Below are 17,808 nucleotides of genomic sequence, written 5' to 3'. Positions count from 1 at the left end.
ATCTCTTATATCCTGTCTGCAGTCTCTGACCATCTCCTGTACTATGTCTGCAGTCTCTGATCATCTCCTGTACTATGTCTGCAGTCTCTGATCATCTCCTGTAATATGTCTGCAGTCTCTGATCATCTCCTGTATTATGTCTGCAGTCTCTGATCATCTCCTGTATTAGGTCTGCAGTCTCTGATCATCTCCTGTACTATGTCTGCAGTCTCTGATCATCTCCTGTACTATGTCTGCAGTCTCTGATCATCTCCTGTACTATGTCTGCAGTCTCTGATCATCTCCTATACTATGTCTGCAGTCTCTGATCATCTCCTATACTATGTCTGCAGTCTCTGATCATCTCATGTACTATGTCTGCAGTCTCTAATCATCTCATGTACTATGTCTGCAGTCTCTGATCATCTCCTGTACTATGTCTGCAGTCTCTGATCATCTCCTGTATTATGTCTGCAGTCTCTGACCATCTCCTGTACTATGTCTGCAGTCTCTGATCATCTCTTATATCCTGTCTGCAGTCTCTGATCATCTCCTGTAGTATGTCTGCAGTCTCTGATCATCTCCTGTAGTATGTCTGCAGTCTCTGATCATCTCCTGTAGTATGTCTGCAGTCTCTGATCATCTCCTGTAGTATGTCTGCAGTCTCTGATCATCTCCTGTAGTATGTCTGCAGTCTCTGATCATCTCCTGTAGTATGTCTGCAGTCTCTGATCATCTCCTGTAGTATGTCTGCAGTCTCTGATCATCTCCTGTACTATGTCTGCAGTCTCTGATCATCTCCTGTATTATGTCTGCAGTCTCTGATCACCTCCTGTACTATGTCTGCAGTCTCTGATCATCTCCTGTATTATGTCTGCAGTCTCTGATCATCTCCTGTACTATGTCTGCAGTCTCTGATCATCTCATGTACTATGTCTGCAGTCTCTGATCATCTCCTATACTATGTCTGCAGTCTCTGATCATCTCCTATACTATGTCTGCAGTCTCTGATCATCTCCTATACTATGTCTGCAGTCTCTGATCATCTCATGTACTATGTCTGCAGTCTCTGATCATCTCCTGTATTATGTCTGCAGTCTCTGACCATCTCCTGTACTATGTCTGCAGTCTCTGATCATCTCTTATATCCTGTCTGCAGTCTCTGATCATCTCCTGTAGTATGTCTGCAGTCGCTGATCATCTCCTGTAGTATGTCTGCAGTCTCTGATCATCTCCTGTAGTATGTCTGCAGTCTCTGACCATCTCCTGTACTATGTCTGCAGTCTCTGATCATCTCCTGTACTATGTCTGCAGTTTCTGACCATCTCCTGTATTATGTCTGCAGTCTCTGATCATCTCCTGTATTATGTCTGCAGTCTCTGATCATCTCCTGTATTATGTCTGCAGTCTCTGATCATCTCTTATATCCTGTCTGCAGTCTCTGACCATCTCCTGTACTATGTCTGCAGTCTCTGATCATCTCCTGTACTATGTCTGCAGTCTCTGATCATCTCCTGTACTATGTCTGCAGTCTCTGATCATCTCCTGTACTATGTCTGCAGTCTCTGATCATCTCCTGTATTATATCTGCAGTCTCTGATCATCTCCTGTACTATGTCTGCAGTCTCTGACCATCTCCTGTATTATGTCTGCAGTCTCTGACCATCTCCTGTATTATGTCTGGGGGCTCTTTCTTACAGACTCTCTAACAGAAGCCCTCTCTGTGTGCATCAGAGAGACTCCCCTCCAGGTCTCATTAGTGTACCCTCTTCCTGTATTTTCTTTATTAAAAGATCACAGGAGGATCCCAGGGTAACAAAGACTTCTTAGGGGAGCATCTCTGTGTTTGAGTCGTTGCCATAGAAACATTTGTAAAGGGGAGGAGTTGGTAAGATGACCACGCCCATGAGGGGGCACCAAAAATATTTCTGCACCCAGGCGCCGGTGACCCTAGGATCGGCCCTGTGCCCACAAATAACACTGAACCACAACATTGAAGGATACTTCAAAATCCTGTACACTGCATGCCCACCAAGATTACCAAGACAACACAAAGTTTGATTGACCTGCCCAACTATAAAAAATCTGCCATGATAAGTGGTTATATTTTATACATAACTCTGGATATTTGTATTCAATCGTATGACAAGGCAGATGTGTCAGCTGTGCTTATGTTTGTCTGTTACACAGTTTTTGCAGGAATAAAGTAAATATAATTTTCATTTATTTATATTGAACTTAAAAGCAGCCTTGGGAATTCCTCCTCAGATACTTTCATAAAAGTGTTAATTCTGAGCTGTCAGTTGTCTGTAAAACTATAATTCATAAGCACAAGAAATGGCACTGGTGTAGTTCATATCCCTTGAAATGTTCCACATTTTGTCATGTTACAGCCAAAAATGTAAATGTATTTTATTGGGATTTTATGTGATAGACCAACACAAAGTGGCACATACTTGAGAAGTAGAAGGAAAACAATAAATGATTTTCAATTTTTTTTTACAAATAAATATGTGAAAAAAGTGTGGCATGCATTTGTATTCAGCCCCCCTGAGTCAATACTTTGTAGAACCACCTTTTGCTGCAATTACAGCTGCAAGTCTTTTTGGGGATGTCTCTACCAGCTTTGTACATCTAGAGAGTGACATTTTTGGCCATTCTTTGCAAAATAGCTCAAGCCCTGTCAGATTGGATGGAGAGCGTCTGTGAACAGCAATTTCCAAGTCTTGGGCAGCACAGTGGTGTAGTGGTTAGCACTTTCACCTAGCAGCAAAAAAGGGTCGCTGGTTCAAATCCCGACCATGACACCATCTGCCTGGAGTTTCCATGTTCTCCCTGTGCCTGCGTGGGTTTCTTCTGGGTACTCCGATTTTCTCCCACACTCTAAAGACATACTGGTAGGGTAATCGGATCCTGTCTAAACTAGCCCTAGTATAAGTATGAATGTGTGTTAGGGATCTTAGGTTGTAAGCTCCTTGAACTGATGTGAATGTACAATGTATATGTAAAGCACTGCGTAAATTGGCAGTGCTATATAAGTACTTGAAATAAATAAATTAATAAATAAAGTCTTGCCACAGATTCTCAGTTGGATTGAGGTCTGGACTTTGACTGGACCAATCTAACACATGAATATGCTTTGATCTAAACCATTCCATTGTAGCTCTGGCTGAATGTTTAGGGTCGTTGTCCTGCTGGAAGGTGAACCTCCGCCCCAGTCTCAAGTCTTTTGCAGACTCTAACAGGTTTTCCTCTAAGACTGCCCTGTATTCGACTCCATCGATCTTCCCATCAACTCTGACCAGCTTCCCTGTCTGTCCCTGCTGAAGAAAAGCATCCCCACAACATGATGCTGCCACCACAATGTTTCACTGTGTTTCAGTGTGATGTGCAGGGTGATGTGCAGTGTTAGTTTTCCGCCACACATAGCGTTTAGCTTTTAGGCCAAAAAGTAAAATTTTGGTCTCATCTGACTAGAGCACCTTCTTCCACGTGCTTGCTGTGTCCCCCACATGGCTTCTCACAAACTGCAAACAAGACTTCTTATGGCTTTCTTTCAACAATGGCTTTCTTCTTGCCACTCTTCAATAAAGGCCAGATTTGTGAAGTACACGACTAATAGTTGTCCTGTGGACAGATTCTCCCACCAGAGCTGTGAATCTCTGCCATGGGCCTCTTGGATGCTTCTCTGGTTAATGCTCTCCTTGCCCGGCCTGTCAGTTTAGGTGGACAGCCATGTCTTGGCAGGTTTGCAGTTGTGCCATACTCCTTCCATTTTCGGATGATGGATTGAACAATGCTCTGTGAGATGTTCAAAGCTTGGGATTTTTTTTTATAACCTAACGCTGCTTTAAACTTCTCCACAATTTTATCTCTGACCTGTCTGGTGTGTTCCTTGGCCTTCATGATGCCATTTGTTCACTAAGGTTCTCTAACAAACCTCTTAGAGCGTTTGTAAACACAAAAAAGCAAAACCTGATCCTGTTCCTTTAAAGCATGTTATACAGCTGCTGTGTCATCTGGCCCCCTGTATACCCTAAAAAACCTGGCTGATCCTGCCCCCTGACACCGTGGTCTATTTGCGTGATTCCGACAGCCGCAGCTCTCCTGTCTGGAGCTCTCCCTGTGACTGTGACCTTTATCAACACACCAACCCCCCCCCCCCCCCCCCCGCTCGAAGCTGCGCCCACCCACCCATCTGATAATAAATCCTCTTATCCCCTCTGTAGCATTAGAACATCTGTCCCGTGCCTGTGTAATGTAAAAACTCAGCCAATCTGTACCTGTATAAACGGCTCCCACCACTCAGCTGATTGTCGTCTCTCTCTCCCCCTCCTCCACCATTTTTCTTCCACTTCACAATTATGTGCCACTTTGTGTTGGTCTATCACATAAAATCCAAATAAAATACATTTATGTTTTTGTTTATAACATGATAAAATGTGGAAAAATTCAAGGGCTATGAATACTTTTTCAAGGCACTGTAGAATCATATGGAAACTCCATATATCTTTCCTTTTAAAAACAAGCTAATATAATAAGGATAATATATGCATAGCGACTTACCAACTGACATCAATTCATTGAGAATATTCACAATATTTAAGATTGTCTGGAGGTCCTTGGTATTCTGCAGATAGAAATATAGAAAGGTATTTACATAATTTGAGAGGCTAAAGAAAGACACCAGTCCATCTAGTTCAACCTGAGTGGGTGTGTGTTTAGGTCAATACCAATACCCATATCCCGGTTGTGACAGACCTAGCCGGGAGAGAGACTTTTGGAGGGGACTGAATGCTAGCCTCTTGCCGATCGATCATGGGCCCTGGCACTTGGGGGAAAGGTGCAGGTCTGCACCTCCTCTTTTATTGTATAAAGGAGACTGTATTCCTGTCAATAAAGAGAGATTCCTGGTTGAACTTACATACAGCCTGCCTGGTGTTTGTTCTGAGCTGTCACAACTAGGTTAGAATGGCACATAGCTGTAGTTCTAATCCCGGAGCATCGGATGACCGAACAATCAGATGTTGCTATCTGCAATCTGATTCTATAGCAGCAGAGGAGTGTCGGGAGAGTGGAACCGAGCGAGCAAGGGGCTCGTTACATTGGTGGCAGCAGTAGGATTTGCTCTCCAATTACTGGGACACTCCAAACCAGCCTGCAGGAGAGCCACGCTGAAAGACTTACTTGAGAGCCGTGGAGGGAATGGTGGGATTGTGCTTCCTTGCCGTGAACACATCCAAACCATCACCTGGATCCAAGGTCCAGATAGCAGGAGAGGAGAGGTACAGATACCAACCACCATGGATGAGGAATTCAGAAGGAGGTTGCGAGAGATGCAGATACAGCACAGAGGACCAGTAACAGAGCAGGTCCTGCTAGGATGGTTTGATTCTATCCGCTGCGAACTCTGGAAGGAAGCGCTAGCCCGTGAGCAGCGAAACCAGGGAAAAGTTCTCCCCTCCATCCATGTAAGGTACTGGTCGCAGTATGAAGTGCGAATGCTGTTATTGGGGGAACAGCCGAACCAGGAGTGGACAGCCGAGTTAAGCAGGCTGATCCGGGCAGAAATGCGGTTTGACGAGAGCTACAGAGCCCTCCAGTGGTATGTAGCCCAAGTGTGCCCGTGGACAGCGGATGACAGCCCCACGGAAGGCTTTGACTACGATGGCCTGGGATTGTTATACTGGAGGCTGTCCAGGGACCCTGACTTTAGGAGTGATCGGGAGTGGCATTTGGAGGAAATAATGGAGCACAGAGAGCGAAGACTGAATGTCTCAGAAGTGCGCTGGGCACAGGAAGATTTGGAGTTTCTGGCTGTTCAGGAATGGGAGCTGGAGATCGCCTACAGACACCTGTTAGACTCTGCTCAGCAGCAGGGTGGTGCTCCCTTTGCCTGGGACTATCAGGAAATACCAGTTGACAACTCTGAAATCCTGGCTGAAGGGTTGACAATGTGGCAGAGTAACAGTGTGCTTTGCCAACCTGCCCCCGCAGCTATGGAGGCGGAGGTCTTATGGCGGATGCAGCAAGTGCTGACTGACCTGGATGAACCTGTTTCTGCATTGGATGATCTTGGATGGAGGAATGTGCCTGTCCAGCAGAATGCCAGTGAATCGGCAGTGGAAAATCTGAAGATTGCCGTCCCCAAACCTGAAGTGCTGACAACAGGGCAGAGCTCTGCTAACCTCTGCCCAGCACTGATAGCATCTTCGGGGTTCCACGGAGAGGAGATGGTGAACCTTTATCCCCAGACACCAGTTGCAGAGACAGGGGATTTCATAGACTTTTCTGCTGAGGAAGAACAACCTGGTGAGCCTCCAGCAGAAGAGGAGCTGTTATTAGGGCGAAACTTCACTGTGCTCTGCCCAGCACCAACAGAAGTATCTGTGAAGTTACAAGGAACTTCCCCAACTGAAGCGCTGGCAACCGGACAGAGGGTCCAAGACCTCTGCCCCACACCTGTGGCAGTTTCGGAGGCTCAGGTGGCAATCACTTCCCAGCAGCAGATACAGGGGGAGAAGGGAGAGGAGGTGTGTGTTGTCCCTCCCCAACAGTTAGCCAGAGCAGATGGTGTGGGGTTTCCAGCAGAAGGGCTGGCAACAGGGCCGAGTACTGCTGGACTCTGCCCTCAACTAACAGAGGATGGATTTCCTGTGAAGGTGGATGGAACTTCAGTCTTCACCTGTATACCCCAGGGATGCTGGGCAGTCGGCCCAGATCCCCAACAGCAGGACAGAGTGAGCCCAGACACCCTGTCTTCTCTCCAGCGGCAGAAAGGACTCCAGGGAGAAGGGCCAGTCCAGGCCTCTCCCCAGCGGCAGATATGTTCTCTGAGAGAGGCAGAGGTTGGCTGGGTGAGTAATGCTTTGTTTGGGACAATTTGTTTGGGGTACTGTGTGGGTACAGGCATTAGAGGACTGGAACTACTGACTAACTTCGGAGTCAACCCGTCTGGGGTCTCCTCCTGTGTTAGTCTCCTGCCGAAAGGGGAGAAATGGAGAGAGACTTTTGGAGGGGACTGAATGCTAGCCTCTTGTCGATCGATCGTGGGCCCTGGCACTTGGGGGAACGGTGCTCTTTGTGAGCTGTATGCCTGGGGATCCTTGAGGTGGTATTACTGTGGATTCGGGTCCTGGTCCCCCAGGACACACAGACTCTGGGGACCCTGGATTTGCCATATTAGAATAGTGACTGTTTCATACCGTTGGGACTCCTACTGTTAAATGCTAATGTCATCAATTCCAGCTACCTGTCTGTTGTCTGCTAAAATGTGTATTGTAAATAAGTCTCTAGTATGGGATCTAAGAGTCATTAGATCCCCATTGTTGTTTGTGTTTAATTAACTCTGCTATTGTGATAATGTTGATTGGATTTTCTGAACTACAAGACGGCCAGTCTGGCCTAAAGGTCATGTCTGAGTCATCTAGGCTGTCTAAAGGGATTAGTTAATTAGCTCATGTTAATTAGGTTACAGCTGTATTGTTAGAGTAATATGAGCAGGAGGTCTGCACCTCCTCTTTTATTGTATAAAAGAGACTGTATTCCTGTCAATAAAGAGAGATTCCTGGTTGAACTTACATATAGCCTGCCTGGTGTTTGTTCTGAGCTATCACAACTGGGTTAGAACTAGAGGTCGACCGGGGTTTTTCTCTGGCCGATGCCGATGCCGATATTTAGAAATCGCAGTGGCCGATGGCCGATATGCGATGCCGATTTTTTTGGGCCGATATATTAGGCCGATTTTTTTTTTTCTTTTCTTTTTTTTTTTTTCCTTCATCTCATCAAATTTAACAGTTAGACCCCTTTCACACTGGGGCGTTTTTCAGGCGCTTTTGGGCTAAAAATAGCGCCTATAAAGTGCCTGTAAAACGGCTCCCCTGCAGTCTCAGTGTGAAAGCCCGAGTGCTTTCACACTGAGGCGATGCGCTGGCAGGATGTTAAAAAAAGTCCTGCAAGCAGCATCTTTGGAGCGGTGTATACCACCACTCCTGCCCATTGAAATGAATGCGCACCGCTGCCAAAGTGCCTGCAAAGCGTTTCGGCAGCGGCGCTTCAGGGGCGCATTTAACACCTTCCTCGGCTGCTAGCTGGGTTATAAGCTCCCCGCTAGCAGCCGAATAGCACCGCTAAAATGACGGTAAAGCGCCGCAAAAACTAGCAGCGTTTTACCGTCAATGCATGCCCGCTGCAGTGTGAAAGCAACCTAAAGTCATACAGAAAATTTTTTACATTTAAACATTTATTAAACAAAACAAACCTCCAATCAGTTCACTTGTATGTATAATTTAGATAAAAAAAATATATATAAAAAAAAACTATATCTTAAAAATAAATACACAAAAACAGGTAATCAAAACTTTTGGATGAAAAAAAATGGGCTAACTTTACTGCTTAGTTTTGTTTTTAATTTATTAGTGTATTTTTTTTTAAAAATTGCGTTTGAAAGACCGCTGCGCAAATACCGTGTGACATAAAATATTGCAACAACCGCTATTTTATTCCCTAGGGTCTCTGCTAAAAAAAAAATATATAATGTTTGGGGGTTCTAAGTGATTTTCTAGCAGAAAATACAGGATTTTTACTTGTAAGCAACAAGTGTCAGAAAAGATTTAGTCTTTAAATGGTTAAACTGAGAACTTCTACACACAGAGTTCAGCTCATTCAGAAGTGTAAACATTGTATCAATTCAGGTTCTTTTTATCAGATTTGGCAGGCTGCCAGAGAGGGGAGAGAAGTGCTTCAAAGAAGACTACAGGCAACTTGTATTGACTTCAGAAGTCATTTGCAAGTCGCGCTGAGTTATATCGGCCTTTTTTATTAGCACAATCGGTGGATGCCGATTAAGAAAAAAACACCAAATATCGGCCGATATATCGGCCAGCCGATATATCGGTCGACCTCTAGTTAGAACGGCACATAGCTGTAGTTCTAATCCCGGAGCATCGGATGACCGAACAATCAGATGTTGCGATCTGCAATCTGATTCTATAGCAGCAGAGGAGTGTCGGGAGAGTGGAACCGAGCGAGCAAGGGGCTCGTTACATTGGTTGGCAGCCGTGGGATATGCTCTCCAATTACTGGGACACTCCAAACCAGCCTGCAGGAGAGCCACGCTGAAAGACTTACTTGAGAGCCGTGGAGGGAATGGTGGGATCGTGCTTCCTTGCCGTGAACACATCCAAACCATCACCTGGATCCAAGGTCCAGATAGCAGGAGAGGAGAGGTACATGTGTTAAGATGGACATCTAAGAGGTTTTGGAAACTATCGACACTTCCTGCTGACACCACTCATTGTGGAAGGAAGTTCCACACTTGTACGGCTCTGACAGTAAAGAACCCCCTACCCAGCTTTAAGTAGAACAATTTTTCTTTTCCCATTTTGGATAGAGCAAGGGGAATTATAACCCGTCAGATTCTTTTTCACCAGCTGTGTTCCATTTCATAGATTTCCCTTCACTATCTATAGCCAAACAGGAAGTGAGAGGAAATCCCTGCAAATTAAAGGAATCCCTTGGGGACCCCCCAGGTCACCAGATCTAGTAAGAAAAAGAGGAGGGCACACTCCCATTGGTGGGAGGGCTTTTCATAACATCATGTGACTGGAACCATTTTCTATATTAAGACTGTATGCAACACCTTAGATTTGCTCTGAGGAAGAGGGGCTCTCACCTCGAAAAGCGTCAGCCATCTGGAAGGTCCTAATGCTTGCTGGGAGCAGTCTCGGTGACCTGATCGCTTTGTGTCCACTGGGGACCCTGATATGCTTTTCTGATTGATTTGTTTGTCAGTATATCTCCTTTTACTTCACATTAACAAACACCACTTGGGTAATGCGCAAGGCTCTTTTTCTTACAATGTTTTCATTGGGTACCCTTAGCGGGCAGCAAAGCCTGTGCATCCATTGGAGCTGTCAAGATTCTGTGGCACATTCATTGCCATTACATCACCCTTGAGCACAGGCAACTGTGTTTGTGTTTTCTACTCACACCAGAACTAGTGTCCCCATTGGAAGATTTCCCCTCTAATACTTTTCTGGGGACAACCCAAAATTTGTGATTTTCTATTACTTTCACTTTAAATGATAATGGTAAACAGGACAAATAGAGAGGGTAAATCTCCCTAACAGGGACACAGACAGCAATAAAAACTGACAGGTGTTCTAATCCATCCCCACTCTGTTCAAAACTAAAAAAAAAGTTTGGACTTTAGTTATACTTTAACCACTTCAGCTCTGGGAGATTTTATTCCCTTCATGACCAGACAAGGTTGTACTCAAACAAAATTTATATCATTTTTTTCACACAAATAGAGCTTCTTTCTTTTGGTGGTATTTGATCACCACTGTTTTTTTTATTTTATGCGATATAAACGAAAAAATACTGAACTTTTTTTTTTTTTTTTTTAATTTCTTTACTTTCTGCTATAAAAATAGGATTTTTTGTAACAGCATACCGTATATACTTGAGTATAAGTCGACCCGAATATAAGCCGAGGCACCTAATTTTACCAAAAAAAATAGGAAAACTTATTCACTCGAGTATAAGCCTAGGGTGAGAAATGCGCAGCTACTGTAAGTGGAAAAGAGGGTCAACAATGCCCATTTGCAGCCTCACTGTGCCCATTTGCAGCCATAGGTCCCCCAAACTTCAAACTCGGTAGTTAAGGGTTCCTAGATGCCCCCTAGCTGCAGCCAAAATTTGGGGTCTCTGGACCCAAAGGGTCCTGAAATGACATTGCTGCAGATGGACACAGTTGACCGACTTTGGGGCCCCAAATCCCGGGGCCACTTGGTGCTAGGAACCCCAAATTTGGTGTGCAAACCCAGTGGAACTACAACATATCCAAATTTGGGGTTCCTAGCACCAAGTGGCCCCGAGATATGGGGCCCCAAAGTCGGTTCGGGAAATGTCAAGCACTTTTCTGCAGCAGAGAATGACATTTTCCGAACCGATTTTGGGGCCCCATATCTTGGGGCCACTTGATGCTAGGAACCCCATCTTTGGATATGCTATAGTGCTAGTAACACTGGGTTTGCACACCGAACTTGAGGTTCCTAGCACTAAGTGGCCCCGAGATACGGGGCCCCAAATTCGGTTCAGGAAATGTCATTCTTTGTACCAGAAAAGTGCTTGACTCGAGTATAAGCCGAGGGGGCACTTTCAGCACAAAAAAATGTGCTGAAAAACTCGGCTTATACTTGAGGATATACGGTACCTGTAAAATCCTTTTCTTTTGAAGTACATCACAGGACACAGAGCCATAGTAATTACTATGTGGGTTATAGGTCACCTTCAGGTGATGGGCACTGGCACGCCCTAAACAGGAAGTTGCCTCCCTAAATAACCCCTCCCATACCGGGAGTACCACAGTTTTGTAGCAAAGCAATACAGGTGTATACTAGAAAGAGGGGCGGGACCTCTATGTTCCGTGATGTACTTCAAAAGAAAAGGATTTTACAGGTAAGCTGTTATAAAAATCCTATTTTCTTTAATCTTACATCACAGGACACAGAGCCATAGTAATTACTATGTGGGATGTCCCATAGCAATGAAAACTGAGGCGAGGGAGACACAACAAAAGTAGGGCACCATGAGATCAGAGGACTTATACTACTGCCTGCAGTACACTGAGCCCAAAGGCGACATCCTCATGTCTTTTTACATCCACCTGATAGAATCTGGTAAATGTATGGATTGAAGACCATGTTGCGGCCTTGCAGATTTGAGCCATGGAGGCTTGGTGATGCACTGCCCACAAAGCACTAACAGCCTTAGAGGAGTGCGCTTTGATTTGAGATGGTGGAATCTACCTCTTTAAACCATAAGCTTGAACGATTACTTGTCGAATCCATTTAGAAATAGTAGATTTCTATGCTGCCTGTTCTCTTTTAGGACCTTCAGGCAACACGAATCAAAACATCCGTTTTCTGAATCTGAGCAGTCGCCTTTAAGTAGACCTTAACTGCTCTCACTACATCAAGAGAATGTAGTGATTTTTCTTCCATAGAACAGGGTTCTGGAAAAAATTAAGGTAGAACAATTTCCGGGTTTAGATAAAAAACCTAATACTACCTTCGGTAAAAGGTTAGGATGAGGACGCAATACTACCTTATATTTGAATAATAAAAATATGGCTCTTTACAAGAAAGAGCAGCCAACTCTGATACCCTTCTTGCAGAAGATATGGTTACCAGAAAAAACAGTTTCCTTGTCAAAAAGGATCAAGGGAATATGTCGTATCGGCTCAAAAAAGGCTGTTTTTGTAATGCCGATAGAACTAAATTCAAGTCCCAAGGGTTCGGGGGTGACCTAACCGGAGGTTTAAGCCACGTTACCCCCTGAATAAAGCTACGAACCAGAGAATGTGAAGCAAGTGGTCATTGAAATAATACCGATAAGGCCGAGAACTGTCTTTTGAAAGTACTCAAGGCCAGCTTGATTTCTAACCCCATCTGCAGAAGGTCAAGGATCCTACTTATGTCCTACTTCCTGGGGTGCCAACTCCTGGTTTCATACCAGGAGACATATGCTCCATAATATATGATTATGGAGGCCAGCTTCCTTGCATTAACCAAGGTAGATACCACTGAACCTGACAGCCCATGCTTCTTCAGAATGTGGGTGTCAATAGCCAAACCGTTAAATTTAGCATTTGAAAGGTAAGATGGAATACCGGACCTTGCAAGAGAAGGTCTGGACGTGGTAGTAGGGTCCATGGGACCCCTACCGCCATCCTTATGATCTCTGTATACCAAGATCTTCTGGACCCCCCCAGGGCCACAAGAATCACAGACTTCCCTTCCTGCCTGATCCTGCGAAGAAGTCGTGGATGCAGGCAGAAAGGAGGAAATGCATAAATCGGTAAAAATGATTCCACTGGAACACCAAGGCACCTGTTCTGCATGCTAGCGGATTCTTTGTTCTTAACACAAAGTTGTCAATCTCTTTGTTGAACCTGGACGCAAACAGATCTACGTCTGGTATCCCCATCTTTGATCTATCGTCAGAAAGATATCGGGGTGAAGGAACCATTCTCCCGGGAACAACTGCTGGAGACTCAAATAGACCGCCTGCCAATTTTCTATTCCTGGAATGAAAAACTGCCGATAGGCAAGGTACATTGTTTTCTGCCCAAGATAGGATATGATTCACCTCTCTCTGGGCTGCACAACTTCTTGTGCCCCCTTGGTGATTGATATAGGCCACTGCTGTGGCATTGTTGGATTGGATCCTGACAGGACAGCTCCGTAAACTAAACGTCCAGGCCCTCAGGGCCAAGCGCTCTGCCTGAATCTCTAGAATGTTAATGGGCAAGGTCATTTCTGATCTGGACCACTTTTCTTGGACAGTTGCCTCTTCCAGGACTGCTCCCCAACCTAAAAAAGGTTGGCGTATGTTGTTACCACTTTCCAGATAACTGGTAGGAAGCATTTTCCTTTTTGCAGATTTTTAGTTATCAACCACAAACTGAAGCTCCTCGCACCTTTGGAGTCAGACACATTGGGATATCTAAAGCTTGGACCTTCTTGTTCCAAGCCAATAGGATATTGTTTTGCAGCAGCCTCGAATGAAACTGAGCATAAGGAACGGCCTCGATTGAAGCCACCATCTTTCCCAACAACCACATGCAAAGCCGCATCAAAAGGATTCTTTTTTGCTTGACCACCTGAATCGGTTCCTTTATGGCGCTGATCTTTCTCTAGGTTGAGAACCCAACCTAGGTATCCCAGGTAGTTGACTGTGGTGACCATACTTTGGTCTAAGCGGGCTGCCGACTGGTCTACCAAGAGCATATTGTCTAGGTAAGCTATAATTGTTATACCTTGGGCCCTTAAGCTGGCTAGAGGAGGGGACAGAACCTTTGTAAACATTCAAGGTGCTGTAGCTAGACCGAAAAGCAGAGCTACAAACTGAAAATGAAGATTTTCTACCTTAAAAAGTAAATATTTCTAGTGAGCAGGGAAATAGGCCCATGGAGGTATGCACCCTTGATGTCGATTGACGTCAAAAGTTCTCCTCCTTGTAGGATGGAGACAACTGATTGGATTGACTCCATGCGAAAAAGAGCGGATATTCAGGAACCGGTTTAGATTCTTGAGATCCAAAATGGGTTTGACATGTCCATTTGGTTTTACTGTGAAAAAAGGTTTGAATAAAACCCCAACCCCTGCTCTTTCATGAGGACCATCATGACCACTTTTTGGCAAAAGATGGTCCAATGCTAGAAAGAGAAACTTCTTTTCTCTGGATCTTTAGGAATGTCTGATCTGATAAAACGAGGAGACGGGAACTCTTGGAACTCCAGCTTGTACCCTACAGTTATTGAAGAAGCCACCCATCTGTCTCGACACTCTGCTAGACCCTTGAGAACTGCTGAAGTCTTCCCCCCACTTGAGTGAGCAGGGGCGTCCCCTCATATGGAGGCTTTAGTATTTTGTTTTGTAGGTTTCCTCCCCCAAGACTTCTTTTGTCCCTGGGGTTGACCCTGAGGATTACCTCTTGAACTTGACGGCGGAAGCTGTCGTGACTGTCTGGAGGCTGATGCCCCTGGCACTGGAGAAGGAGCTTGTTTAAATATATTTACTCCTTTTCTTAAATGGAAAAGGGGTACTTTCCCCTAGAAATTCTTTGGATGTATTATCTCAAGATATCTCAAACAGCCGTTTCACAGCAGAAAGAAAACTTAGCCAGGAGTTTTTTGCATGACGCTTCGGCTGACCAATTTTTCAACCATAGTATTCTATACATATGTATCGGCACAGCGAAAGGCGTGAGGCCTGAAGATAGAATCTCTCATAGCGTCTATTGCAAACATAAAGCTACTAGGAGCTTGAAAGATCCTGGGTCTGCTGAATAGGGATAACCTTGAGCAACTGGTCTCTCAAGGATTGACATATACCAATTACTGTCAGCACAGGCTGAGACACTCAACCTACCAGAGAAACAATATGTTTTTTAATAGGAATTTCAACTTTTTATCCGTTGGATCTCTAAGCATTTGAGCATTGTCTGCCTGACAGAAGATATAGCAGTGTCAATTGCTGGTATCTCCCACCTTTAGTAAATTTTTTCCTCCATAGGATAAAGTGTTAAAAACTTTTTAGGAGGGAAAAAAATGCTTATCTGGGTGATCCCACTCAGAATACATAAGTCTTTCCAGCAATGAATGGACAGGAAAGGCTTGCACAGCTTGAGGAGGCTTTAGCGAACCCAAACAAGAAGTGGACACTCAGTTAAGGGTAGCATAAATGTGGAGCAGACCAATTCAGTAAGAAATTGCACCCACAATCTCAGATTGTGAAGCTGATCCTTCCACATTTGACCCTTCAGAAGAGGAGTCATCAGCCTCTTCACTGTCCCCTGAGAGAAAACATCTTCTCCCGCCCACAGATCCTCAGTTTGAGGGTCCTGGGTAATGGAAGGGAACCTGTCGCATTTTATCCCATTATTATTATTATTATTATTACTATTATTATTATACAGGATTTATATAGAGCCAACAGTTTGCACAGCGCTTTACAACATGAGGGCAGACAGTACACTTACAATACAAATCAATACAGGAGGGGTCAGAGGGCCCTGCTTGTTAGAGCTTACAATCTAGAAGGGAGGGTCAAGTGGAAACAAAAGGTAATAACTTTGGGGATGAGCTGATGGAAAAAATGAAAATACAGTTGTTAGATGTGGGTAGGGTAGGCTTCTCTGAAGAGAAGGGTTTTCAGGGATCGTCTAAAAGCTAATAAAGTATGAGATAAGCGGACAGATTGGGGTAGGGCATTCCATAGGTTTGGAGAGGCAATTGGAGATTGAATATGCGATTAAAGCCGCTAACCTGAGGAAAATTTTTTTTTTTTATAGTAATATAGGGGTTGCAGTGTTGTAAACAGTTGCAAACATTTCATGTCCCCTGATGGCTCACTCCAACCAGCCACCCCCTCTCAGGGGAGGATGCCATTGCAGAGATGAGTATTAGGCTTTCAGAGCTTGAGGGAGACCCTTTTAGCCCTTTTTTTGGGGTGTTTCTATCCCCCCTTCTGACCATAGCATGATGCATAACTGCAGAGGTACTACCAGAAGAAATCGCATCCATTGCTTGAGCAATAGTCCAGCCACTGCCGCTGCTATTAATGCTTAGCCTGATGCTAATAGTAAATGTGTCAATAGGAATGCCTGTGTCACCAAACCTCTTACATGCCCCTTTTTGCTCATGTCCCTCCGGCATCTGCAGCCAGCAAAAATGGAGCTTTTAAAGAGACCCCCGCGCTGGATGTTGGAGGACGCCAACGACGCGCTAAGCCCCCCCCCATCGCATCGCCCCCCCTTCTCTCTCAAAAGATAGTTTTCCCACATGATCGGCGTGTGTGAGGGAGGGATGGTGAGGAGGAGACCTGAGAGAAGCCGCCGTGCAGAGGCGGTAGAAAAACGGAGCGGCATCGCCAATCGTTTTAGCTTCCCCCTTTCCAGGGAGAGGGGGAGAGCTTTAGTCCAGGTGGGGGGTGTCTGTGGAGGAAACCCCCCCCCCCAAACTTACCGGAGGTCTGAACTGCTAGCCGGAGCTGCTGACACAGTGTGACTCTGAGGAAAGCATGATAAGGTACGTTCTCCATACAGCCCCCGGTGGTGACTGTTAGGCATGACAACATTTACTTTTTTCTTAAAGGAGACATTTCATAAGAAAATTAAAAAATCCGTAGAAAAACTCCACTTAACTTTCCCGCCACAGGGTTTTCTGTGGTAAAAACCAACAGACCCAATCTTCACCCCTCACGGTGGGTTCTGTTACCAAACCTTCAGGAACCAGGGACCCTCGGGGAACCCACACTCCTGGACCCGTAGAGCACCCCGCCAGAAAAAACTTTATGGCTGAAAAAACCAAGGCTATGGATCCCGGGGTCCAGCTCTCTAAAAAGAAGCATTACAGGCAAAACCTAGTTTCTTCGGACACAAGGCCAGGGTACCATTCAATTCGGCCTGAAAAGACACTTTGAATGGATCTGCATAGCTAGCTCCAGCAAGGATTGCTCCAGTGGATCTCAGCACAGCACATCTTTACTCGTGACCAACACTTAGACACTGGCGAAAAAGCTGAGGTACTCCTGGTATGGGAGGGGTTATATAGGGAGGCAACTTCCTGTTTAGTGCGTGCCAGTGTCCAGCACCTGAAGGTGGCCTATAAGCCTATAACTCACATAGTAATTACTATGGCTCTGTGTCCCGTGATGTACGATTAAAGAAACATATCCAACAAATAAAATTTTAAAAATCAAATTTCTTCATTAATTTTGGCCAAAAATGTATTTTGCTACTTGTTTTTGATTAAAAACAATTCCCAATAAGTGTATATTGATTGGTTTGCATGAAAGTTATAGTGCTTATAGATATAAGATATATATATCAGGAATTTTTTTTTTTTATACTAATGGTGGCGATCAAAGACTTATAATTGGACTGTGATAGTACAGCGAGCAATCTAACACTAGCTGATGCTCGGGGAGGGGACGACGACTGACTAACTGTCACAACCAGTGACAATAATACAGTGATCAGTGTTAATAATATATACTGTCACTGTACTATTGACACTGACTGGGAAGGGGTTAACATCTAGAGCAATCAAGGGGTTAAATATGTGCCTATCTATGTGTAATATGTGCTGCTTTTTACTAATGATCTCTCAGTTTCTCATCCCTGGGATGAGGGAGGGATACGAAACAGACAGATCATTCCCTGTGTACAGAGCTCTGTGTTGAAGGTCACAGGTCCCAGGTGTGAATCATTGTCCGGGACTTGCTAACAGGCTCCTGCTGTGTACAATCACAGTGGGAG

General features: G+C 44.8%; 1 protein-coding gene across 1 annotated transcript in view; it reads right to left on the bottom strand.

The window, feature by feature from the left end:
* The window catches only part of AGTPBP1 (ATP/GTP binding carboxypeptidase 1), a 320,556-nt gene that overhangs the window by 194,288 nt on the left and 108,460 nt on the right, over window positions 1-17,808 (bottom strand). Inside the window, exon 5 of the mRNA XM_073633531.1 lies at window positions 4,546-4,609. Within this exon, the coding sequence (XP_073489632.1) occupies window positions 4,546-4,609 (64 nt within the window). The remainder of the gene's footprint in view (window positions 1-4,545; window positions 4,610-17,808) is intronic.

The sequence above is a fragment of the Aquarana catesbeiana genome, linkage group LG01, assembly GCF_042186555.1.
Source record: "Aquarana catesbeiana isolate 2022-GZ linkage group LG01, ASM4218655v1, whole genome shotgun sequence".
Taxonomy (NCBI): domain Eukaryota; kingdom Metazoa; phylum Chordata; class Amphibia; order Anura; family Ranidae; genus Aquarana; species Aquarana catesbeiana.
Note: the sequence above shows the minus strand (reverse complement) of the source record. Positions and strands in the feature narration are given on the sequence as shown.